Source organism: Salvelinus fontinalis, chromosome 23 (assembly GCF_029448725.1).
Source record: "Salvelinus fontinalis isolate EN_2023a chromosome 23, ASM2944872v1, whole genome shotgun sequence".
NCBI classification, from domain to species: domain Eukaryota; kingdom Metazoa; phylum Chordata; class Actinopteri; order Salmoniformes; family Salmonidae; genus Salvelinus; species Salvelinus fontinalis.
This window is the reverse complement of record NC_074687.1, coordinates 47045461-47073302: the sequence shown is the minus strand read 5'-3', so window position 1 is coordinate 47073302 and position 27842 is coordinate 47045461. Positions and strand designations below refer to the sequence as shown.

Here is a 27842-nt window from a genome sequence, read left to right as displayed (position 1 = left end):
CTACAAGGTTAAAATATCCTTAAATGTTTCAAGTCATTATCATGCTATAGCTAGGCAATTAATGGTACGTTTGTCACTCAATCTTTGGGATTCCCCTTTTAAAGCAGCCTGTTGACACGTGTGTCTGCACGCGTGTGTCTGTACGTGTGTGCGTGTGTCTGTCTGTGTGTTCCCCAGGGCTTCAGTGGAAACAAGTTGACCTCTCTGTCTCTGGGCCAGGGCCAGGGCCCCATCGCCATGAGCTTGATTGAGACGGGCGTGAAGGAGGGCACCTGGGTGGTCCTACAGAACTGTCACCTGGCCACCTCATGGATGTCCACTATGGAGAGAGTGTGTGAGGTCAGAGGGCAGCTTGCACTGTGATGACACACCTCAGTCTCAATATTATAATAATCATTTAGTTAGTTAGTTTGGTGTGGGGGTTACAGAGGCACTTAACCAGTTTTTCCCTTCAATGCTGCAGGACTGTTTTGAGAATACTGATTGGAATATGTTCAAAGATTTATCCACCCAGGACTCATCCATCAACATTGAGGAATATACATCGTCAGTCACAGGCTTCATTAGGAAATGTGTTGATGATGTTGTACCCACAATAACAATCCGGACATACAGTACCCCAACCAAAGACCATGGATGGAGGGAGAAATCCGTACCATGCTGCCCGTACTGCAGCATTCAATGTTAGCAGAACAAACCCCGATGATTTGGTGGCGTACAAGGCAAGTAGGTACGATCTCCGTGAATCCATTAGGCAAAAATAGACAGACTCAAACTTGAATCAATGTTCGACAACTCAGACTCTCGACGCATGTGGCAAGGACTACAGACTATCACGGACTACAAAGGCAAATCCAGCTGTGTGGTGCCCACCGAAGCCTCCCCTCAAACCTAACACATCTGAACAAGAGGAACACTTTTTTGAGAATGCTGTTCATTGACTACAGTCAGGGTCGGCTCCAGGCAAAGCGACATAAGCAGTCGCTTAGGGCCCCAGGACGCTAGTCTTCCCACAACCCCCCCCCCCCAAAAAAAATAATACAAATATATTTTTTTTAGGAACTCAGTCAACTTACTGTTGAGAGTTAGAATAGTAGTAGTTCGAAATTCGGTTGTGCACATCTTTACTAACCGTGAAACTTCAACAAAACAAGAAACGAACAATGAAACGTGAAAGTCGTGGTGCACAAAAACACTCACACAAACAATAACCCACAAACACAGGTGGGAAAAATGGCTACCTAAATATGATCCCCAATTAGAGGCAACGATTACCAGCTGCCTCTAATTGGCAACCATACAAAACACCAACATAGAAATATTGAACTAGAACACCCCCTAGTCACGCCCTTACCTACTACACCATAGAGAACCAAGGGCTCTCTATGGTCAGGGCATGACAGCTGGTGATTGTTGAATGGGCCGGTCTCTCAGGCAGCCTCACGGTCTAGTGAGGCTGGGAGCTCCGAGGATCTGAACCCGAGGTAGAAGCCACCGGAGAGGGAGATAGAGCCGAGGACGAAGACGCAGGTCCCTCTGGATCCGATCTTGATTGGAAAGCCACCAAGGACGAAGGTGCCGGGATCTCTGGATCCTGGTCGGCAAAGCTGTTTCTGGTCTGTGTCAGTTCCGGGCTCAACATCTCCATGGAGACCCCCATTGCCAGAGGATGCCTTTTTCGACTTCCACGGCGAGTGACGTACCTCCATGGCTGGTTGGGTCGAGATTAGCTCCGTTCTCCAGGAAAGGGGGAGACCCCTTCGGGGATGGAACCCTGCCTAGCACCGGCCAGTCGGCTGTGGAGAGCCGACACAGCAGCAAATCTTCCACCAGGCCAGAGCGACGGCTGGCTACTGGGGTGGAAGAAAAATAAAAAGTAGGTGGGCGTGGGTTCCCCAATAGCTTATGTAGGTTTGCTACTTGCTTGCTAAGAGTTGCTACTTCGCTCCCGTAGTCCTCCGCAAGCAGTTGCTACATTGAAAGTCAGCGCGGTCCACATTGTCCCGGAACAAAGCAAAGTAAACGCAGCTCCTGCAACGCTGGAAACGTTCAATAGCAGCCTCCATTTGAGACCGCAGCTAGGCTAGCTGGGCTTTCGCGTCTCTCCCCCTGTACGGAATCTGGCAGGATCCCGGGACAGATAGCAACGCTCACAGCAATTTAGCCCAACAGAGCCGCAGGATTCAAAATGAAATAAAAGTATATAAAAACACTGTCAGCTTTTAAACCAAGGTCTTTAGTTCAGATTTCAGCGTTAGACAGGTTTCGGTGTTCGACAGCGTTCAACAACAACAAACATACGTCGCGCTCATTGAGAGATATATATATATATATATGTATATATATATATATATATATATATAGGGGTAAGGTAACTAAGCAACAGGATACAAGATAAACAGAGTAGCAGCAGCTTGTATGTGAGTGGGTGAGCGTGTGTTGAGTCAGTATAAATGTATATACAGTACCAGTCAAAGGTTGACACACCTACTCATTCAAGTGTTTTTCTTTATTTTTGCTATTTTCTACATTGTAGAATAATAGTGACGACATCAAAACTATGAAATAACACATATGGAATCATTTAGTAGCCAAAAAAGTGTTAACCAAATCTAAATATATTTTAGCTTCTTCTTGGCATTCTCTCAACCAGCTTCTTGAGGAGTGTTTTTCCAACAGTCTTGAAGGAGTTCCCACATATGCTGAGCACTTGTTGACTGCTTTTCCTATGCAGTCCAACTCATCCCAAACCATCTCAATTGGGTTGAGGTCGGGTCATGTGATGCAGCACTCCATCACTCTCCTTCTTGGTTAAATTGCCCTTACACAACCTGGAGGTGTGTTGGGTCATTGTCCTGCTGAAAAACAACTGATAGTCCCACTAAACGTAAACCAGATGGGATGGCATATCGCTGCAGAATGCTGTGGTAGCAATGCTGGTTAACCTCTCTAGGGTATGTGGGACGGTAGCGTCACACCTCGTCAACAGCCAGTGAAACTGCAGGGCGCCAAATTCAAAACAACAGAAATCCCATAATTAAAATTCCTCAAACATACATGTATTTTACAGCATTTTAAAGATACACTTGTAATTCTGGTTGTCTTTTCTACCTTGTAGTTTCACTCATTTGGTGTCCCAGGTCGGAATCAGTTCCTGATCATCAGTCCCTGATCAGTCATGCCTCATGAGCTTAATTCAACTGTCTATCCCAGGGGTGTCAAATATACAGGTGGTCTGAGTAAAAATAAATACATCTAATGTTTTTTTTGTGTGTTTTTTTCGGGGGGGGGGGGGGAACAATCCTAAAGGGATACTGCGAGATTACGTGTTCTGTTTTTCTACTTACGCAGAGTCAGATGAACTCGTGGATATATTTTTTATGTTTCTGCATGCAGTATGAAGGAAGTTATTGAGGTAGTTATTTTATTTCTCAATTATAGCTTTAACCATGTTTTGAGGCTAAATAGTGTGTTTACATTTACTTTTTTTTACAAACATTGGAGTAAAACAAGCTTATATTTTGGGCTTTGGGATACGACTGTTGAACTAAGCTCATGAGACATTTTCTAAGTTATATTCTTCAAGAATCAATAGGTAGATACATCCAAAAACGGATGTAGCAACTGCTGATTGCCTCTTCAAGTCAGAGTCCCCAATAATAATACCGTTACAGTATAAGGGGTATAATACACTGATAAACATTTGTCTGTTAGTATACCCCAATGTCTCTACCCTGTGTGCCTCTGTTAGGAGCTGAACCCTGACACCACCCATCCAGACTTCCGTCTGTGGCTGACCAGCTACCCCTCGCCCACCTTCCCTGTGGCAGTGCTTCAGAACGGGGTGAAGATGACCAATGAGGCGCCAAAAGGCCTCCGCGCCAACATCGCCCGCTCCTTCCTCATGGACCCCATCTCCGACCCAGAGTTCTTCTCCAGCAGCAGCAAGCCGGTGTGTGTGTCTGCCTATGTGTATATATATATATATATATATATATATATATATATATAATCTACAGTACATATTTGTATTTCAGATTGTCCCTCTAAATCTATAATAATATAGAAAGATTTTTCATTAACCGCCTGAGATGTTTCAATCATTAATGGTACCTTGGCTGTTATAAATGTGGGTAGAACCATTTTTAAGGAATACATAATGGTCGTAACGTTTGTGTGTCTCAGGTGTTTGTACATCTTTTACACTCTTTGTAAGATGGTGGACTAAATGTGCGTGTGTTTGTGGGGTCTCTCACAGGGTGTGTTTAAGAGGCTGCTGTATGGCCTGTGCTTCTTCCACGCGTTGATCCAGGAGAGGAAGAAGTTTGGTCCCATGGGCTGGAACATTCCGTATGAGTTCAATGAAACCGACCTGAGGATCTCTGTCCAGCAGCTCCATATGTTCCTGGAGCAGTATGAGGTACATACTATACACTACATACACCACACAAACACTTCCAGAGTTTCATGACTCCCAATAAAAATGCACACACATGCACATGTGTGCTATGCACACACATGCTTTTGTGTTATTGGCCTTAATTTAGTATTTCTACTAATTTAATTTAGCAATACGTTTAACAACTGTCCTCTATTGTGAAAGTGCAAAAATGTATCAAGCTGACTCCCTGGCATGTATTTTTATGACTTTTAAAATTTATGGTTAGTTCCCTGTTGTAGTTCCGGACGTCCATTTTGAAAACATATTTACCCCAGGCTACAGGTAACTGCTAAAATAATGGATACAAAGTATATTGGAAGCAGGTGCTTCCACACAGGTGTTGTTCCTGAGTTAATTAAGCAATTAACATCCCATCATGCTTGAGGTCATTGTTTAAAAATGCTGGGCAGGCCATTATTTTAGCTACCATGGCTATGTCCCCATAGGATGGCAGTGATCATTGAATGGTTTGATGAGCATGAAAATGATGTAAACCATATGCCATTTGAAGACTTGTGGGAGATTGTGATAAAATGCACAAGATTTGTGGAAAAAGTCATTGTCAACAACATTTAAATAGTCAGTGTCAACCTAATGTGTGGGTTGTGATTCTTCTCTCTCTCTCTCTCTCTCATATACATTATTGGCTGCTTCCCAAATGGCACCCTATTCCCCAGTCAGACCCGAGTCCCAGTTTTCATGACTTGTGACTCGATTTAAACTTGAGCATTGGTGACTTGGACTCATACTCGCCTTCTCGACCGTTGGTGACACGGACTTGGACTCGGAGTCTTGGACTCGCACACACAGCCGACATCAGCTGGTGAGCCGCGGGGCAACAAGCGATGAGTGCGGGGCAGACATGCAGGCAGGCTGCGCTCCGGCTCCGCCTCTGATCACACATGTCGTGAAGGCGCCGCTTTTGTTTCCCGTAGCTAACCAGTCACCAGCCTTTAGTTTAGCTACCCTTTGCCTGGTTAAGAAACACAAGCTGCTTTACTAAATTACAAACAATAGCATTGAGTTTACTAGTAAAACAACAGTATAGCTATGTTTGTCTCTCTTCCCCTTGTGTATAGAAAAGTAGTCTGTCTTTAAGTACGTTGTCTTGCTCAACCCTCCCACTTTCCCAATTGCATTCCATAGCCAGGTTCTGACACGTCTCTTTCTTTTCTACAAAGAAAACAGCTTGTTTCTAGCCCTAACCATTCAAAGGTATGACGCTTATTACCTGTGCTACATTTTGTTCTTTGTATCGTGCATTGGCGGTCTGCATTTTACATTCATAAACCATATTGACTAAATAATTCCTCTTGCCACTACACTATATCTGACTGGGTAAATAACTACATTTTGAGTTGATGTGGACCCTGTGAATCAGACTTAAGCACTTGGACCAGGACTCGAGCACTGGGACTCGGACTTCAGCCATATGGAATCGTGACTCGACCATTGGGGACTCGGATGTTGACTCGGACTGGAGCACAGGGGGACTTGGGACTCGACACGGACTCAAGGTTTAGTGACTCGACTACGTCACTACTATTCCCTATACAGTGTATTTGGAAATTATTCAGACCCTTTGACTTTTTCCACATTTTGTTACATTACAGCCTTATTCTAAAATGTATAAAAATATATATAGAATTGCAATCTACACGAAATACTCCATAATGACAAAGTGAAAATAGGTTTTAGAAATGTTTGCAAATGTATTAAAAATTAAAAACATATACCTTATTTAAATAAGTATTCAGACCCTTTGCTATGAGACTTGAAATTGAGCTCAGGTGCATCCTGTTTCCATTGATCGTCCTTGAGGTGTTTCTACAACTTGAGCGGAGTCCACCTGTGGTAAATTCAATTGATTGGACATGACACACACCTGTCTATATAAGGTCCCACAGTTGACAGTGCATGTCAGAGCAAAAACCAAACCATGAGGTCGCAGGAATTGTCCGTAGAGGAAGAGTGGTGAGGGAGATGGATGCCGTTTTACGGACTCCTAACCAATTCTGCTATTGTGTGAGTTTTTTTGCCTAATTTGTAATTTATTTTGTACATAATGTTTCTGCCACCGTCTCTTATGACTGAAAAGAGCTTCTGGCTATCAGAACAGTGATTGCTCACCTCGTACTGGATGAAGATGTTTTTATTTAATGAGCCAGATGCAAAGGATTTTCTTCAGACGCCAGACAAGGCTCAAATCCCTGCCATTTGCATGAAGAAGAGACGGAAATATAGGGGTTGTAGGTTAGAGTGCCTTGTAAGAATCCGACAGCGAGTGGGTGACCGCCTCTACCATTAGTCCTATTAGCCAACGTGCAATCATTGGATAATTAACTGGGTGAGCTCCGGTAAAGACTATCCTACCAACGGGACATTAAAAACTGCAATATCTTATGTTTCACAAGTCGTGGCTGAACGACGACATGGATAACATACAACTGACTGGGTTTTCCATGCATCAGCAAGAGGGAACAGCTGCCTCCGGGTAATACAAGGGGTCGTGGTCTGTGTATATTTGTCAGTAACAGCTGGTGCACAACATCTAATATTAATGAAGTCTCAAGGTTTTGCTCGCCTGAGGTAGTGTGGTCTACAGCTTATCATGAGACACTCTATCTACCAAGAGATGTTACATCTATATTTTTCATAGCTGTCTATTTACCACCACAAACCGATGCTGGCACTAAGACCTCACTCAACGAACTGTATAAGGCCATAAACAAACATGAAAATGCTCATCCAGAGGCGGCGCTCCTATTGGCCGGGGACTTTATTGCAGGGAAACTTAAATCAATTTGACCTTATTTTTACCAGCATGGTACATGTGCAACCAGAGCGGGAAAAAACTCTAGACAACCTTTACTCCATACACAGAGAGGCATACAAAGCTCTCCCTCGCCCTCCATTTGGGAAATCTGACCATGTCTCTATCCTCCTGATTCCTGCTTACAAGCAAAAACGAAAGCAGGAAATACCAGTGACTCACTCAATACGGAAGTGGTCAGATGATGCAGATTTTGAGCTACAGGACTGTTTTGCTAGTACAGTCTGGAATATGTTCCGGGGGTTCTTCCGAGGACACTTCATCAGTCACTGACTTCATCAATAAGTGCATCAATGATGTCACCCCCACAGTGACCGTACATTCATACCCCAACCAGACGCCATGGATTACAGGAAACATCCGCACTGAGCTAAAGGGTAGAGCTGCTGCTTTCAAGGAGCGGGACTCTAACCCGGACACTTATAAAAAAATCCCGCTATGCCCTCCGATGAACCATCAAATGGACAAAGTGTCAATACAGGAATAAGATTGAACCCTACTACACTGGCTCTGACACTCGTCGGAGTTGGCCGGTCTTGCAAACTACTACGGACTACAAAATGAAGCACAGCCGCGAGCTGCCCAGTGACACGAGCCTACCAGACGAGCTAAAGAACTTATATGCGTGCTTCGAGGCAAGCAACACTGAAGCCTGCATGAGATGACCAGCTGTTTCAGACGACTGTGGGATCACGCTCTCCGTAGCCGATGTGAATAAGACCTTTAAACAGGTCAACATTCACAAGGCCAAAGGGCCAGACGGATTACCAGGACGTGTACTCCGAGCATACGCTGAGCAACTGGCAAGTGTCTTCACTGACATTTTCAACCTGTCCCTGACTGAGTCTGTAATACCAACATGTTTCAAACAGACCACCATAGTCCCTGTGCCCAAGAACACCAAGGTAACTTGCCTAAATGACTACCGACCCGTAGCACTCTGTTGCCATGAAGTGCTTTGAAAGGCTGGTCATGGCTCACATCAACACCATTATCCCAGAAACCCTAGACCCACTCCAATTTGCATACCGCCCCAACAGATCCACAGATGACGCAATCTCTATTGCACTCCACACTGCCCTTTCCCACCTGGACAAAAAGAACACCTACTTGAGAATGCAATTCATTGACTACATCTTAGGGTTCAACACCATAGTGCTCTCGAAGCTCATCACTAAGCGAAGGACCCTGGGACTAAACACCTCCCTCTGCAACTGGATCCTTGACTTCCTGATGGGCCGCCCCCAGGTGGTAAGAGTAACAACACGTCTGCCACGCTGATCCTCAACATGTGGGCCCCTCAGGGGTGCATGCTCAGTCCCCTCCTGTACTCCCCGTTCACCCATGACTGCATGGCAAAACACGACTCCAACACAATCATTAAGTTTGCCGACAACACAACAGTGGTGGGCCTGATCACCGACAACATTGAGACAGCCTATAGGGAGGAGGCCAGAGACCAGACAGTGTGGTGCAACCTCTCCCTCAAAGTGATCAAGACTAAGGAAATGATCGTGGACTACAGGAAAAGGAGGGCCGAGTATGCCCCCATTCTCATCGACTGGGCTGAAGGTTGAGAGCTTCAAGTTCCTTGTAGTCCACATCACCAACAAACGGTTCAAACACACCAAGACAGTCGTGAAGAGGGCACAACAGTGCCTATTCCCACTCAGGAGACTGAAAAGATTTGGCGTGGGTCCTCAGATCCTCAAAAAGTTGTACAACTGCACCATCGAGAGCATCCTGACTAGTTGCATCACCGCCTGTTATGGCAACTGCTTGGCCTCCGACCGCAAGGCACTACAGAGGGTAGTGCATACAGCCCAGTACATCACCGGGGCCAAGCTTCCTGCCATCCAGGACCTCTATACCAGGCTGTGTCAGAAGAAGGCCCAAGAAATTGTCAAAGACTCCAGCCACCCTAGTCATAGACTGTTCTCTCTATTACCGCATGGCAAGCGGTACTGGAGCTCCAAGTCTAGGTCCAAAAAGGCTTCTTAACAGCTTCTACCCCCAAGCCATAAGACTCCTGAACAGTTAACCAAATGGCTACCCGGACTATTTGCGTTTTTACGCTGCTGCTATTCTCTGTTTGTTATCTATGCATAGTCACTTTACCTCTACCAACATGTACTTATTACCTCAATTACCTTGACTAACCTGTGCCCCCGCACATTGACTCTGTACCGATACCCCCTGTATATAGCCTTGTTACTTTTATTTTATTGTTTCTTTTTAATTATTTGTTATTTTTCTATTTTCTTACTTTTATTATTAATTCATTGTTTACTTCAGTTTATTTAGTAAATACTTTCTTAACACTTTGTTGGTTACCGGTTTGTAAGTAAGCATTTCACTGTAAGGGTACACCTGTTGTATTCGTTGCATGTGACAAATCAAATTAGATTTTATTCAATTTTTTTTATTTAGAGCTCCAAAACAGAGTTGTGTTGAGGCAGGCACACAGACAAGACAACGCATGAGTGGCTTTGGGAAAAGTCTCTGAATGTCCTTGAGTGGCCCAGCCAGAGCGCGGACTTGCACCCTATCTCACATCTCTGGAGAGACCTGTAAGTGGCTGTGCAGTGACGCTCTCTATCCAACCTGACAGAGCTTGAGAGGATCTGCAGAGAATAATGGGAGAAACTCCCCAAATACAGGTATGCCAAGCTAGTAGCGTCATACCCAAGAAGACTGATAATCGCTGCCAAAGGTGCTTCAACAAAGTACTGAGGAAAGGGTCTGAATACTTATTTAAATGTGATATTTCCTTTTCTTTTTGGTTAAATAAATCAAAAAAACTATTTTTGCTTTTCATTATGGGGTATTTTGTGTAGATTGATGAGGGGAAAAAAAACTTTTCATCAATTTTTGAATAACGCTTGTTCTCTCACTCGCTCCAACATGATCTATATCTACAGTAAGTGTACATGTGGGTACCAACTGACATTTACAAGTGCTTTTGCTGCACTCGAGTCTCTTTCATCAGCCCGATTCAAAACCCCCTTGACATTTAAAAACCACAGAAAGTACTCCGTTGCCCTTCTCAACCCCCTTCCTACAAAACAAGTTGTGAAGAAACTGAACAAGAGGCATCTTTGAATATGCTGACATTTTCCCTCATAACCAAAGAGCCACCTGCAACATTTGCAGGGGACATTTTCATCCACAATGCCATGGACAGTGGTTTCCCCCTGTCTACCTTTACATTTCTCCCAAACTTTAAAGTTCTATTCGACCTCTACTGTCACTTGTGCAACTATATCAATTATTGAAAAATTGCTGTTTTGTCACCAGCTGAAAGGAGATGTTGTCATTGGGGGACTGAATTTGAATAATTCAGTGCTTCTTTAAATACCTTCAAACACACTGCATTGAGTTGACACTGACCCATATCTAAATGTCATCCCATTGTGAATGCATGTGAGCATTCGAAAAGGCACCCTATTCCATATATAGAGCACAACTTTTGTCCCTATGTGGGACCTGGTCAAAAGTAGTGCACTATGAAGGGAATACATAGGGTGCCATTTTGGATTTAGCTCATAAATCCCTATGCCCAACCTACACAGACGTATGCATCCCCTGGTCAAAAGTAGTGCACTATATAGGGAATATGGTTACATTTCAGACAGCTCATGACTCCCTCTGCCCACCCGACACAGGAAGTTCCCTTTGAAGCCATCCACTACATGACTGGTGAATGTAACTACGGTGGCCGCGTGACGGATGACTGGGACCGGCGGACGCTGCGCACCATCCTGACGATCTTCTACACCCCCAAGATTCAAGACCCTGACTACAAGTTTGACCCCAGCGGTCTGTATTACTCACCACCAGAGGGAGACGTAAGGAACAACTTCTCATATGGTTGAAGTTTATTTGTGTGCTTTGTGAAAGCAACAACACAAAAAATCCCACATCGCTCTAGCTCCAAAACATTTGAAGTTTTAAACGTCACATTTTCTTTAGGAATTGTCCTTTTGTAGTTTATACTTCATTTATCCAGGTGAGTCCCATTTGAGATCGGAATCACTTTCGAGGGAGCCCTGGTCAAATGAAATGGACTGTTCGCCTAAATCGCAAAACTGTTTATTCTATGGTTGAAACTAAAGGGATGTTGCATCCCAATATCAAAACATTTACTTCAAATTCGAGCAGGGTTCTCCAACCCTGTTCCTGGAGAGCTACCATCCTGTAGGTGTTCCAACCGTAATCTAGTGCACCTGATTCTAATAATTAACTGGTTGATCATCTGAATCAGGTTAGTTACAACTAGGGTTGTAATGAAACCTACGTGAGGGTAGCATCCAGGAATAGTGTTGGAGAGCCCTGAAGTATAGGTGAACTGTACCTTTAAGATCCGAGAAAGATCGGATATAACCCTGGGATGAATTGACACAGGCATGTTCATATGTATTATTAATGCCCATCTGTGCATGAAACATGTACATTGCTCCCACTTAATATAATGCGAAGACACATTACGTATTCATTCATTTCAGTTATGATGTATTCTGTCTTCCTTTATTAAATGTGATATTTGTCCATTGGGGCAGCAGGTAGCCTAGTGGTTAGAGCATTGGACTAGTAACCGAAACGTTGCAAGATCGAATCCCCGAGTTGACAAGGTAAAAATCTGCTCCTGAACGAGGCAGTTAACCCACTGTTCCGAGGCCGTCGTTGAAAATAAGAATTTGTTCTTAACTGATTTGCCCAGTTAAATAAAGGTAAAATAAATAAAAATGATATTTGTTGTATAATGAACAAAGATTATTACGTGAGAATGAGGAACAGTCAACATGAAGGCATCAAATACTATAGAACTACACTTTAAATGGTCTAGCTTTGGCAAACTATAGATGTAAAGAGACAGAGAAGTCAAGAAAGTCACTTGAGGTGATTTAAGTAGTACATTAACTTGTTCAAGCAAAGTTCACTTTGAGGTACCTTTAAAAAGTTATTAACGAGACACAGCGGCCACTGACAATTGTGCCATTTAATTTATTTGTGAGAACGATTATAATATATGCACAATTTTATTTGGCATTTTCCTAAACCCCATATTTTATTCATGAACTATCATTTACATAGTCATTATTCTAAATGTCACCAATCTCTCCCCCCCTCCCCCCTTCTGCAGTATAACAGTTACATAGACTACACCAAGGCTCTGCCTCTGAATCCGTCTCCTGAGATTTTTGGTATGAACGCCAACGCTGATATCACCAAGGACCAGTCCGAGACGCAGCTGCTCTTCGATAGCATTCTGCTCACACAGGTATGGCCAGCAAACTTACCACAATAGTCCGTTGTAGTGCCTTTACTTAAACACACACACACATATTATACACACACTGAACACACACACTTGATTTGTAATATAGACACGCAAAGATATGGAATACAAAGTAAGCTCACCAACATTTTGGCACAGTGAATCCCAGTTTTCAGAAGTGTCATGATTGTTGTCCTAATCTGCCATGTCCTCCCATGGCAGTGTTATATGCCATGCTCTCTTACAGCCATTTTCAAATGACAGTATAGGTTTTATGACAGCTACTTAGAGCAAAGTGCTAGCCATATGGTCCACCTCCATACAACTGTGAACTCACTCAAGTCATATGTAGAGTGACGCTCAATGGCGGTGTGTTTTGGCTTGGGATCTACTGAAACATTGGCTTAAGTTAGCACAGCCCTTTCTTTCCGTTGGCAGTGAATTTGGAGGTACATCATAAACCAAAGCAAAGCACACCCTCTTGTCACCTATCCCAGATGTCCCAAATCTTTGTACGTAATGTATTCTCATGGTATGTCTCCAAACTCAGAGCAAACCCGTGTGTGTGTGTGTGTGTGTGTGTGTGTGTGTGTGTGTGTGTGTGTGTGTGTGTGTGTGTGTGTGTGTGTGTGTGTGTGTGTGTGTGTGTGTGTGTGTGTGTGTGTGTGTGTGTGTGTGTGTGTGTGTGTGTGGTGCATGTACGCATGCATACACACACACACACACAAACACACACACGTCTTACCTATTTTATCAGTATCTTTGCCAGACTTTAATATTGGATTACCTTCCATTAAACTGTACCATGCAACATTAATTAGGAAGAAAAGTTGTTTGTACAGAGATATCTCCCTCCAAAAAACTAAACTCCCTTTAGTGTAAATGCGATGCATTGTCTGCCTTTGACGGAGTAAGATAACATGGTGTGACAATCAGTGGCTTTGGAGAAACTCTGTGATCCCACTATCATGACCCAAGGCGAGGCACAGATGCAGACACAGGAGGCATAAGTTTGGAGTCCTACTATGTTAATTAATCCAAACGGAGTAGGCAAGAGAATGGTCGTGGACAGGCAAAAGGTCAAAACCAGATCAGAGTCCAGGAGGTACAGAGTGGCAGACAGGCTCGTGGTCAAGGCAGGCAGAATGGTTAGGCAGGTGGGTACAAAGTCCAGAAACAGGCAACGGTCAAAACTGAGAGGACTAGAAATAGTAGAAATGCAAAAAGCAGGAGAACTGCTGGTTGACTTGGAAACATACAGGGTGAACTGGCACAGAGAGACAGGAAACACAGGGATAAATACACTGGGAGAAATCAGCGACACCTGGAGGGGGTGGAGACAATCACAAGGACAGGTGAAACTGATCAGGGCGTGACACTCACTTCTCATACTCCATTAAAGCTCTCTTTGAGTCGGCCCAAGTTACTAGCTCGTAGAAGCTTAGCTTACATCTATCACAATCACTCACAGTAGAACTCTAAAGGAGTGAACATCAAACCCAATCGGGTGACAGAAATTGAGATAACTCCAGCTGTAGATTCTAGATTTTTTTTATTTTTATAGCTTTGCTGAAAATTAGGCAGCCAAAAGTTTAGGGTAAACTGCTCAGGCATAATGGCGCACAAATAGACACACGCAGACACACAAACGCACACCACACACACATATGCACACATACACTGAGTATACATTGAGTATAAATTGATGCAGTGCCTGTATACAAAACATTAAGAACACCTGCTCTTTCTATGACCATGGACTGAGCAGGTGAATACAGGTGAAAGTTATGATCTCTTATTTATTGTTAAATCCACTTCAATCAGTGTAGATTAAGGGGAGGTTAAAGAAGAATTTTTAAGCCTTGAGACAATTGAGACATGGATTGTGTATGTGTGCCATTCAGAGGGTGAATGGGCGAGACAAAAGAATAGTCCACCACCCACAGGACATCCAGCCAACTGTGGAAAGCATTGGAGTCGACATGGGCCAGAATCCTTTCGACACCATGTAGTTCTGCTGTTCTGAGGGCAAAAGTGGGAGAGTGCAACTCAAATGTTAGAAAAATGGTCTCAGTCGAGGCTCCGCTACTTAAAAAAAATATATATATGATTTTGCTAGTACAATTAGGACTCAATGAAGCCTAATCTTGATTCATACTTATCGTCTTCACTAAGATTAATATCAGTTGCAGTCAAGTGTGAACTTTATTAGCAGCTAATACGGGACCATTACTCTGAATGACCGATAAACAGGAAGATGCTCCATGTGGAATGAAGCAGCTATTTGTCATTCCTACTGTAACCCCAACTATCATCTAATGATTATCCATTACCGCTGGGTCGTGACAGAGCTACCAGTGAGTAAATATGGCAAGCGGGAAAAGAACCATTCTTTAGAATGAATTACTTTGAAAAGTTGAGGGAATTGTTTTTTATTTGTTTCCCTGGCAGTCCAGACTTATGCAAGAAAGGGATTTGAAATTTCATGATGACACTTGTTGGTAACCAAACCTCTGTGTGTGTGTGTGTGTGTGTGTGTGTGTGTGTGTGTGTGTGTGTGTGTGTGTGTGTGTGTGTGTGTGTGTGTGTGTGTGTGTGTGTGTTTGTGTTTGCAGGGAGAGTTAACAGTAAGTACTGCTGAGGCCTTGGACCTCAGTGAGCATTACAGATAGCTGTAAGTGAAGCACAGGGCTTAGACTCAATGGAGAAACAAGAGTGAGTACAGATAAATTGATGCAGTGCCTGTATGTAGTCAGAACAATCTTGAGTTGGTCAAGGTTATAGTTGGATTTTCATGATAGGGCCTTGGAAGAGACTAACACTGGTAAAAGAAACATTTAAACATTTTTTTCACCTTCAACATACCACTAAGTAGCACAAAATTGTATTTGTTGTCCAAACTCGCACACACTAACTTCTCTGTCTCCTGTCAGTCACGTTCCTCAGGCGGTGACGCCAAGTCATCAGACGACATGGTGTATGACGTGGCGGCAGACGTCCTCAGCAAGCTGCCGCCCGACTTTGACATTGAGGCATCCATGCGCCGCTACCCCACCAGCTACAACCAGAGCATGAACACAGTGCTGGTGCAGGAGATGGGCCGCTTCAACAACCTGCTCAGGATCATCCGAGGCTCCTGCATCAACATCCAGAAAGCCATCAAAGTAAGGAGAACATTAACCTAATTTACAGGCGTAAAGGAAACACCTGAGCGGGGTCAAAAGAAACCTGGAAGCATCCGGTTTTCAGGCTTTGCCTCTATGCTTTTCCATCCGTTTTTCCCCGACCCACTGACGGTGGGAGGATATAGGCTGCATTCCAATTCACTACCCTTCTCCAGATGGGTGCACTCATTCACTTGCCCTAATGCATTTAAAAGTATTGGATTGGTGCAAGCATGGAGTTTCCACCATATTCCTTCCACCATTCCAGGCAGGACAATGGCAACAATAGAGACTAAACAAGATATACACAAAGCAAGTGTTTTACTTCATAATTATCAGCTAGATACAGTATATGTGAATTGTTGTAATCTAGCTAGACAGCTAGCTAGTTAAACAGGCAACAATGACCTAAAACAAATGTTATGCAAGGTACAGTAGATGTCAATTCTTTATGGGTATCTAGCTAACAATTCTAAGTGGTTAGCCAGTTAGCCCTATTTACTTACTATGGACTTGAACCTTCCTTCTTCTATCCATGACAATGGCAATAGAGACCAAACAATATATACACAAAGCAAACATTTTACTCTATAACTATCAGCTAGCTATATGTGAATCGTAATAATGTAGCTAACAAGATAGTATAGCAGACATAAATGACCTAAAACCAATTTGTTATCCAAGGTAGATGTCAATTTTTTGTGGGTTGCTAGCTAACATTTTTTTGTGGCTATCTCGCTAGCTAACGTATCAGGATAAAATATCGTAGTCAGGCAACATATGAGATGTACTGTATATAGGCAGCATTTTATTCCGAAGTCAGAGTGTATTTTCTCTCGCTTCAGCTCAAATAATGGCCGCCATTGAGTTCAAGAAATGTTTTGTCATTTCTTACTTGGTTGCAACATACTACTTTGCATACTTTCCATTAAAGTTTGCATTGATGCATACTTCATATTATACAGTACCAGTCAAAAGTTTGGACACACCTACTCATTCCAGGGTTTTTCTTTATTTTGATTATTTTCTACATTGCAGAATATTAGTGAAGACCTCAAAACTATGAAACAACACATATGGAATCATGTAGTACAAAAAGTCTTAAAACAAATCTAAATATATTTGATATTTTTCAACGTAACCACCCTTTGCCTTGATGACAACTTTGCACACTCTTGGCATTCTTTCAACCAGCTTCATGAAGTAGTCACCTGGAATGCATTTCAATTAACAGGTGTGCCTTGTTAAAAGTTAATTTGTGGAATTTCTATCCTTCTTAACGTGTTTGAGCCAATCAGTTGTGCTGTGACAGGGTATGGTTCTAATACAGAAGATAGACCTATTTGGAAAAAGACCAAGTCTATATTATGGCAAGATCAGCTCAAATAAGAAAAGAGAAACAACAGTCCATCATTACCTTCAGACATGAAGGTCAGTCAATCCGGAACATTTCAAGAACTTTTGAGATTTTCTTCAAGTGCAGTCGCAAAAACCATCACGCGCTATGATGACACTGGCTCTCATGAGGACCGCCACAGGAAAGGAAGAGGAGTTACCTCTGCAGCAGAGGATAAGTTCACTACAGTTACCAGCCTCAGAAATTGAAGCCTTAATAAATGCTTCACAGAGTTCAAGTAACAGACACATCTCAACATCAACTGTTCAGATGAGACCGCGTGAATCAGGGTCTTGAATTGAATTGCTACAAAGAAACCCCTACTAAAGGACACCAATAATAATAAGAGACTTGCTTAGGCCAAGAAACACAAGCAATGGACATTGTAAATCTGTCCTTTGGTCTGATGAATCCAAATTTGAGATTTTTGTATTTTGGTCTTTGTGAAATGCAGAGTAGGTGAACGGATGATTTCCGCATGTGTGGTTCCCACCATGAAGCATGGAAGAGGAGGTGTAATGGTGTGGGGGTGCTTTGCTGGTGACACTGTCTGTAATTTATTTAGAATTCAAGGCACACTTAACCAGCATGGCTACCACAGCATTACACCATCCCATCTGGTTTGCGCTTAGTGAGACTATCTTTTTGTTTTTTAATGACCCTCCATACCTCCAGGCTGTATAAGGGCTATTTGACCAAGAAGGAGAGTGATGGAGTGCTGCATCAGATGACCTGGCCTCCACACTCACCCAACCTCAACCCAATTGAGATGGTTTGGGATGAGTTGGACCACAGATTTAAGGATTTTAAAATGTTTTACCTTTATTTAATTAGGCAAGTCAGTGAAGAACAAATTCTTATTTACAATGACGGCCTACACCAGCCAAACCCGGACAACGCTGGGCCAATTGTGCGCCACCCTATGGGACTCCCAATCACGGCCGGTTGTGTTACAGCCTGGATTCGAACCAGGGTGTCTGTAGTGATGCCTCTAGCACTGAAATGCAGTGTCTTAAACCACTGCGCCACTCGGGAGCCGTCATAACACTTTAAGGAAAGCAGCCAACAAATGCTCAGTATATGTGGGAACTCTTTCAAGACTGTTGGAAAAGCATTCCGGGTGAAACTGGTTAAGAGAATGCCAATAGGGTGCAAAGCTGTCATCAAGGCAAAGGGTGTATAGTTTGAAGATTCTAATATATTTTGGGATTCTTGAGGGCAGGGGGCAGCATTTTCACTTTCGGGAAAAATATCATGCCAAAATTCAACTGCTTGCTACTCATCCCCAGAATATAAGATATGTATATTATTAGTAGATTTGGATAGAAAACACTCTGAAGTTTCTAAAACTGTTTGAATCATGTCTGTGAGAATAACAGAACTTATGTAGCAGGCAAAACCCTGAGGACAAACCATTCAAAATTTGTATTTTTTCGATGTCACTGTCTTTTCAATGAGCTTTTTTAGAGACACCAGATTTCTAATGGACTTGCTTGCAGTTCCTACCGCTTCCACTGGATGTCACCAGTCCTTGGAAATCGGTTGAGGTTATTCCTTTGTGTAGTGAAGAAGTAGGGCTATCGTAAATGAGGGTCACATGAAGTAAATATTTTGAGAGAGTCACGTTACGAAAAAAGTTGCGTCAGTTTGTTTTCTTTTTGTATTGAACACAGATCCTCCCATCTTCAAATTGATCGATTATTAACGTTTAAAAATACCTAACGTTGTATTACCAAAGTAGTTTACCAAAACATTTCAAAGTTTACATGTAACTTTTGATATATTTTGTAGTGACTTGGCGAAAGTTGGAAGCTGTGTTTTTCTGGATGAAACGGTCCAAATAAATTGACATTTTGGATATATATCGACGGAATTAATCGAACAAAAGGATCATTTGTGATGTTTATGGGACATATTGGAGTGCCAACAAAAGAATTTCGTCAAAGGTAAGGCATGATTTTATATTTTATTTCTGCGTTTTGTGTCGTGCTTGCAGTGATGAAATATGCTTCTCTCTTTTTTTACTTTTGTGCTATCATCAGATAATAGCATCTTATGCTTTCACGGAAAAGCTTTTTTTAAATCTGACATGTTGGCTGGATTCACAACGAGTGTAGCTTTAATTTGGTATCTTACATGTGTGATTTAATGAAAGTTTGATTTTTATATCATGTTAGTTGAATATGGTGCGCTGTATTTTCCCTGGCTATTGGCCGGTGGGACGTTTGCGTCCCCCCTGCCCCAGAGAAGTTAAATAGGAAAAACAAAGAAAAACCCTTGAAAGAATAGGTCCAAACTTTTGACTGGTACTGTATATACAAAGTACGCATTTGAGAAGTGCCCTCCTTGCTCCGTTTCGCATACTTTGATATGGACTCATACTCCATATCATACTTAATTTGTGTGCTCGGAGCACAGTAGTATGCATTTTGAGAAACACCCAATGATTCTATTCTTGGGTTGCACATTGTGTCAATATTATGAATGTTCTCTTGAGGTCTGGTGCCCAACTGAACGTTCTACTCCATGCATTCTCAATGGCACTAATGAGATAGGTGACGTTTTACGGGCTTCTGATCAATTCTGCTTTTTTTTTTACACTGATCTTAACTTCTTTTTTACATGTCTCCAGCATAATTTCCTATGACTTAAAACAGCTTCTGGACATCAGAACAGCATTCACTAACCTTGATTTGGATGACAATTTCTACTTCGACGAGTTGGCAGCTCGGGACTTTCTGCTTACTCCGGACCAGGCCCTAATCCCCGGGTACTCGAAAGAGTAATTGACGGCGCAAGCTGGCATTCTGATGAGACTGCTGCCGTTCTATTGGCGAACGTACAATCACTAAAGAACAAACTGAACAATCTCTGCACGAGACATCCTATAAGCCGGACCTGAAGAACTGTAATAACACTTTACTTGATCCCACTTTACTTGACCATGTCATAATATGTCATAACAGCTGACATAACTTGTCATAACCTGTCATAATATAGTTACACCTGTTGTGACATATTGCATTATTTTATGGCTGGTTATGACAACTACATGAGTGTCGAAACCCACATTTATTCAAATGTATTTTTTCCCAGCCAAGAACTTTCCTTTCGTTTGTTTCTTAAATCCTTTGTTGTTGTTGTAATTACATCTTTACAGTCATGTTTTTTTTTAAATCATATTTTAAATAATTTGTAGAAAATGTACTTTATGACACTGTCAAGAAGCATTATGGCCATCATAACCATATAAGCCAGATAGGCCTCTCACGTACACTACCGTTCAAAAGTTTGGGGTCACTTAGAAATGTCCTTGTTTTTGAAAGAAAAGCTAAATATTTTGTCCATTAAAATAACATGAAATTGATCAGACATACAGTGTAGACATTGTTAACTTCTTATGGGCAGGTGGGACAGAAATTGCAGAGTGCGAAATTCAAACTACAGATTTATAAATATTTAACTTTCATAAAATCACAAGTGTAATTCATCAAAATATAGCTTAACTTCTTGTTAATCCAGCCAATGTGTCAGATTTCAAAAATGCTTTACGGCGAAAGCACACCATGCGATTATCTGAGGACAGCGCCCTGCATATAAAAGCATGAAAAACATATTTCAACCAGGCAGGTGCGCCAAGAAAGTCAGAAATAGCGAAATAATAAATGCCTTACCTTTGATGATCTTCTTCTGTTGGCACTCCAAAAGGTCCCAGATATATCACAAAAGGTCATTTTGTTCGATAATGTCCTTATTTTTATTGTCGTGTCTTTACTATCATTAACTGAAGACTTTGTTTTTATCAAAGATTCTCTGTAATTATTATTACGCGATTAAACTGATTAATCATGTAACTGTAATAAACTAGGAAGTCGGGGCACCAAGGAAAATATTCAGATTACAAAGTTATAATTTTCCTAATATAACTTTTCAGATATTTTCATATCTGATCAATAGTCTTCTGATTAATGAATTATTTATTTTACCTCACGTTAGTCTCATTCCAAACGTCGTAAATTGTTGGTTATCTGCACGAACCCAGTCTTCACTATGAGTCATCCATACATCAATTGTCTTAAATAATTTATTTACTAACTAAGTAATTCACAGAAATGCATAAACAAACAGTAGATAGTTACAAGGAAACGATAACGGAGTTTCCCTAGTGGGATAAACCGGTATCGCGGCTTGGTGGACAAAAAGGGAAGTGGGGGTCAACTGAGATGAGACACTACAAAGTTGATAATTACAACAATTTAAATGCTAATCCTTTGCACATGAACCCTCACTCATTCGGGAACAATTGCAATCAATATATATATTTACGCTCAGTGTGTCGTCTTGATCGCTGTTGAAAAGTTTGTTTCTTTTGTAGAATTGTCCGTCTCTCTCTTTCTCTCTGTCTGTCGTGGTTAGAGTGGTTAGTTCAGAGTGACATTCATTCATGTCGTTATGGATAGGTGTTTCGGTGGTTGTCGTTCTTCGCGTTCAATGAGACCGAATTCCTAGCTGCAGACTAGCAATTAATATCAAAGACTTGTTCTTATTCTGTCGGTATCGATAGTCTAAGAGTTTAACCACGTGGGATGGTTAAAAGATTCAGCAGTCTGGTCTCAAACCTTGGCCTTCTCTTTATCGAGGTAAGCTGGTCTGCAACCTTTGTCCTCTCGTGATTGAGCGAAAACATGGTCTGGTGAGAAATTCTCAAGGTGGGGGTTTTATTCGGGAGTTGCAGAAAAGGGCCTGTCCCAGGATGCCCGACCCTAACTGGGCTCATGGGCGGTCCTCTGATTTAGTTAAACTCAAAAGGGAATTGGAGTTTCCTTCATTAAACACTCCAAAATCACATTACACAATTTTACAAACAGTATCATCCTCACTCATTCATCTTATACAACAATTAGATGTAAACCTCATATCTGAGGCTATTATACACTGCTCAAAAAAATAAAGGGAACACTTAAACAACACAATGTAACTCCAAGTCAATCACACTTCTGTGAAATCAAACTGTCCACTTAGGAAGCAACACAGATTGACAATAAATTTCACATGCTGTTGTGCAAATGGAATAGACAAAAGGTGGAAATTCTAGGCAATTAGCAAGACACCCCCCAAAACAGGAGTGATTCTGCAGGTGGTGACCACAGACCACTTCTCAGTTCCTATGCTTCCTGGCTGATGTTTTGGTCACTTTTGAATGCTGGCGGTGCTCTCACTCTAGTGGTAGCATGAGACGGAGTCTACAACCCACACAAGTGGCTCAGGTAGTGCAGTTCATCCAGGATGGCACATCAATGCGAACTGTGGCAAAAAGGTTTGCTGTGTCTGTCAGCGTAGTGTCCAGAGCATGCAGGCGCTACCAGGAGACAGCTGGAGGTCATTTTGCAGGGCGCTGGCAGTGCACCTCCTTGCACTAAGGCGGAGGTAGCGGTCCTGCTGCTGGGTTGTTGCCCTTCTACGGCCTCCTCCACGTCTCCTGATGTACTGGCCTGTCTCCTGGTAGTGCCTGCATGCTCTGGTTTCTGCTCTGCTTGCTTTTACAACTCAGGGGAAAGAGCGCAACACACTGATTGCAGCTTCATCAGTTCAACTCTCCAGTGCTGGTCCAGCCAGCCTTACAGAAGCTTTGCCTTCCACACAGCCTGTCTGCCTGCTCTGTGGTGTCCGCATGGTCCTAAATCTGGCTACCCACAGCCTACCCAAATCAAATTTATTTATATAGCCCTTCGTACATCAGCTGATATCTCAAAGTGCTGTACAGAAACAGCACTTACCCGACCACTCTGAGGCGTCTGCATGGTCCTAAAGCACACCATTGCCGCTTTTTGTATCACATTGCAATGATAAAACTGGGGGTACAAAAGTGCAATTTCAGGATGTGGGGTGACATGACCTCCCTGTCCCCAGTGATTAGTTGCGCCCCTGACAATAACCAAATGATTGGATAGACAAATAATTAGTGAATTAATCTAACGCAGCAGATGACAGGGTGAGTTTATAATTCTCGAACATATTACAAAAGCAGCTTCAATTTGACTGAGATGATGCGACTTGCAACCTGATTTTTCTTCTGAATTCCGAAAAAAGATAGATTCCTATTTTGATGCAGTCTGATGCGTTTTCCCCCCACTTTTCCGGAAAATCTGCATAATGTCACAAACGCTGCTGTAGCGGCCATTTTCATGCTTTCGAGTATTCGGACGAAAAAACTGACTTGTTAGAAAGAGCTTTTAGATGTAGTATAACGTTAGCTAACTAGCAAAGAGTGAGGGGAGAGTACTGGACTTAACGTTAGCATTTCTAGCTAATTATTTAACATTAGTTACCGATGTTAGCATTGCTAGCTAGTAGATTTGGCGACATCATAATGACGACAAAGTTGTTTCCTACTAATTATTTGTCTACTTTAGCAATGCCATTGTATTTTCAAGACACTAATTTAAACGAAACAATCATTTTGGGAGTCACGATGGCTGAGACGTCAGAATTTAGAATCTTCATAACAATGGCATTACTGAGTGATGGAGGTGCAACCCATGAATACGGCTTGTTCTAAGTGCGCTGGTTCAAATGGACTTGTTGAGATGTTTATTTTGATTGCAAAGGGCTAGCCACTGTTTTACCACACTGAAAAGCAGAGCTGGCCTCAAAAGCATTCGATTCCTGTCAACTAAAGTTGTTCAAATGGTAAATTTACTAGATTAAAGTGACTCTCATACTCCGTGATGTATACCCTCAAAGCCTAATCCAACAACATAACTGTAAACAAGAAAGATATAAACAATGGAGCCAATACATCCCATGAGAGAACACACTTAGTGTTCTTCAGTCTTCTATTCAAGCGCTGGACTTCTCTGCCTAGATCCTACTCCATGTGAATGCCTCAGCGCTGAGGTGGTACTCGAGAGGTCACCCTCTGTGTCCAAGTCGGCCCTAGTAATCGCTTCAGAGACAAACACTAGCTCTAGGGAGCCTCCTTAGGGTACTGTCACTGTAGAGTTCCCACACAGAGTCCCTGTCTCAGCGAGTCGACTTTTCAGATGAAGCTCCAGTCCTGTGGGGTTAAAGCAGGAACGGTATGATGAGTAGGGTTATCGGGGGGTGACAGTGATTTGAGTGGAGTGGAGCCTCTTGCGTAGCCTTTCTCAAGTACCCGTTATTTGGCTGTCACATCTCTGGAGGGATGTTCTAAACGGACAAGCCTGGATCTCTTCCTGGCTGCTACACTCCAGAGTCTGGGACTCTCTTCTTCCTAGGTCTGAGATGGGCTATAGTGTTCACTGTTCAGCATACCTACTGTCCATAGGACTTTAAGAAATTAGTGTTTTGCTTTGTGTATACAGTATGTATGGGTATTATGATTTATGTGTTATTTAGGCTAGACCACTATAACTCCTGAGTGGCGCAGCAGTCTAAGGCAATGCATCTCAGTGCTAGAGGTGTCACTATAGACACCCTGGTTCGAATCCAGACTGTATCACAACCAGCCGTGATTGGGAGTCCCTTAGGACGGCGCACAATTAGACCAGCGTCTTCTGGTTTTGGCTGGTGTAGGCCATCATTGTAATAAAGAATTTGTTCTTAACTGACTTGCCTAGTTAAATCAAAAATAAAATAACTACAATGTATTGCCATACACATTAACTGTGTGTCTGTATGTGTGCGTGTGTGTGTGTGTGTGTGTCAGGGCCTGGTGGTGATGTCTGGTGAGCTGGAGGAGGTGGTGAACAGCATTCTGAAAGGTCGTATCCCTGGCATGTGGATAAAGAAGTCCTACCCCAGCCTCAAACCCCTGGGCAGCTACGTCAATGACTTCCTGGATAGGCTCAAGTTCCTTCAGGTACATGCTCCGTGTGAAGTTTCCCCTAGGTAGTGAAGAATGGCGCCGGAGGGGATGGCTGCCATTTTACAGGCTCCTAACCACTTGTCTTTTTCCCGCATTGTTTGTAACTTATTTTGTACATCATGTTGATGCTATCGTCTTTTATGACTGAAAAGAGCTTCTGGATATCAGAACTTCTGGATGAGCTCCATCCGAGACCATCCTACCAACAGGACATTAAAAACTGTAATATCTTATGTTTCACCGAGTTGTGGCTGAACGCCGACAAGGATAATATACAGTTGGCTGGGTTTTCCGTGCATCTGCAGGACAGAACAGCTATGGCCGGTAAGACGTGTGTCTGTTATTTGTTAATAACAGCTGGTGCGCAATGTCTAATATTAAGGTAGTCTCGAGGTATTGCTCGTCTGAGGTAGAGTACCTCATGATAAGCTGTAGACCACACTATCTACCAAGAGATTTTTGATCTATATTTTTCGTAGCCGTCTATTTACCACCACAAACCGACGCTGGCACTAAGACCTGTGGTGTCATATTTCTGCTTTACCAAATGAGGAGAGTTACAAACTTCCCACACCAGTCAGAGTTGTACTTAAACTACATATTTTTTAATAAGAGTTTTGCAATAGCCTTTTTTGACTTTCAATGATGCGCTATCTCTAATCAACCATTGAAAAGTACCAACAGAAAAGTACAAAGATCTTTTATAGCCAAGATACACCCCTCTCAACTTACACTGACGAACCACAGATCTTAGGAACAGTTCACAAAGGTTACGATTTGTATAAAAGATATCTATAAAACATAGCAGGCAGTTACTGCTGTGTCAACAGTTTTCATTGTTAAGACCAGTGTCTGGCCCCCTTACTCCAAAAGGGAACCGTCTCTCCCTGGTACGGCATAGAACAGAACCATTAGCTCATGTTCTCTGGAATGCTCTTTAGGTTTTATCACCCAAAGACATCGTAAATCTCCTCTGTCAGTGCTATCTCATAGAGGCCCATCCTCAGTGGAACACACACACACAATAGTTGAAAGAATACTCTATTTGGTCAAAAGTAAATATTATAATGTAATACAAGCATTATAACATAATCTTGCAATTTTCCACGACATTTCCCCCATTTTGAGAATCTTCTCAATTTAAAAGAAAATTACAAGATTTAAGAGAACATGAATTTACATAGAAAATACATATATTCTACATAAACCAAAATCACAAAACAATAACTCATTAAAAACAATCATTCAGTTTTAAAAATCATTCAATTTCCAGAGTCAGGACAGGCAAAGGTCAAAAACAAGGAGGAACAGAAAAAGAGAGACTACGGGAAATTAGGAGCTGAGACAAAATGCTGGTAGGCTTGAACAAACAAGAATAACTAGCAACATAGACAGAAAACACAGGTATAAATACACAGGGGATAAATGGGAAGATGGGAAACACCTGGAGGGGGGTGGAGACAAGCACAAGGACAGGTGAAACAGATCAGGGAGTGACAGAATGAGATTTCGACGAGCACATGTCCACATACTTTTGGTTAAGTAGTGTACTTTAAACTTTGACTATTAGCCGAGGGCTACTGTTGGATATTGTGTTGCTCCTGTTGACAAGGCTGTCTCTCTGACCTTCAGTCTGCCTTTATTGTTTTTAACAGAAAACCTTTACCTCGTGAGGGGGTAGGTAAACTTTCATACTGCACCTGCAAAGTATCACCCTTTAATTGCCTGCCGACCTTAGTTTGCCTTTGTGCTGTGCTTCATTCGTCCCTCTGCAGGACTGGTATGAACACGGGACCCCGGCAGTATTCTGGATGTCAGGCTTCTTCTTCACCCAGGCCTTCCTGACAGGAGGCCAGCAGAACTATGCCCGCAAACACACCATCCCCATCGACTTGCTGGGCTTCGACTTTGAGGTGCTGGATGACAAGGAGTATTGCCAGCCCCCCGAAGACGGTGAGACAGACAGAGGGTGGAGGGATGGAAGGGTGAGAGAGGGCAGTGAGAAGTAAAAGGGTGAAGTAGAGAAAGAGATGAGGGATGTGATTTCTCTTGATTAATCAGGCATTCCTGCTTTTCTGACACAATCCTCCATTCATTGAAACTGACCTATTCCTGAGCCAAAATCCTGCTTTCCCAGTTTATGTTTGTCCTGATCACATCCAGAGCAGTTTTAGAGAGGGCAAGTGGGAAGAGAGAGAGAAAGGTGATGGAGAGAGAGTCTGAAAGGTAAGGGTTAGAGCGAATGGTGGGTAGCAAGAGACTAGAGAGAGAGTATGGAAAGAAAGGGAGGGAGGAAGATAATGATTGGAGAATAAGAGAGAAAATAAATCGATACGGAGAGAGAAAGAGGGACGCTCCCCTCCTCTGTCCCCAGCCCTGCAATACCCTCCTAATGGAAATTATTTAAATTCACATGAAATAAGCCATTGAATTTGTTAGAAATGTGTTCAAAACATGTTGTATCATGTTGTACTGCAACCTCTCCATCAGTCCCCTGCTGCTCTTTCATCAGCTTGCCATGATGCTCCTGGCTTTAAGAGTGGAAGCCACAGTTACACTCGAGTACAATATTAAAATTGTACTCTGTGCATCATGTTGAAATTGTACTCTGTTGTGTGTGTGTGCGTGGATCAACAGTTGGTGTGCTAGGTATCGTGTATCTGATTGTATGTGTGTTTCTCAGGTGTGTACATTTATGGGCTCTACCTTGACTGTGCACGTTGGGACAGAAAGACCAAGCTCTTGGCTGAGTCCTACCCCAAAGTGCTACATGACGCCATGCCTGCGGTGAGTAACTCATCACAAGCTCACAAATTACACCTTAAGCAATACACATACAAATTTGCAACAAACATCAGGGAATGATTTGTCATTCCTAGGT

At 42.5% G+C, this 27842-nt stretch overlaps 1 protein-coding gene across 1 annotated transcript in view; it reads left to right on the top strand.

Annotated features, from left to right (window-relative positions):
• The window catches only part of dnah7 (dynein, axonemal, heavy chain 7), a 212557-nt gene that overhangs the window by 171334 nt on the left and 13381 nt on the right, over window positions 1-27842 (top strand). The window contains exons 58-66 of the mRNA XM_055879049.1: window positions 178-339; window positions 3752-3952; window positions 4259-4420; window positions 10940-11122; window positions 12418-12555; window positions 15486-15716; window positions 24803-24955; window positions 26737-26914; window positions 27645-27748. Of these exons, the coding sequence (XP_055735024.1) occupies window positions 178-339; window positions 3752-3952; window positions 4259-4420; window positions 10940-11122; window positions 12418-12555; window positions 15486-15716; window positions 24803-24955; window positions 26737-26914; window positions 27645-27748 (1512 nt within the window). The remainder of the gene's footprint in view (window positions 1-177; window positions 340-3751; window positions 3953-4258; window positions 4421-10939; window positions 11123-12417; window positions 12556-15485; window positions 15717-24802; window positions 24956-26736; window positions 26915-27644; window positions 27749-27842) is intronic.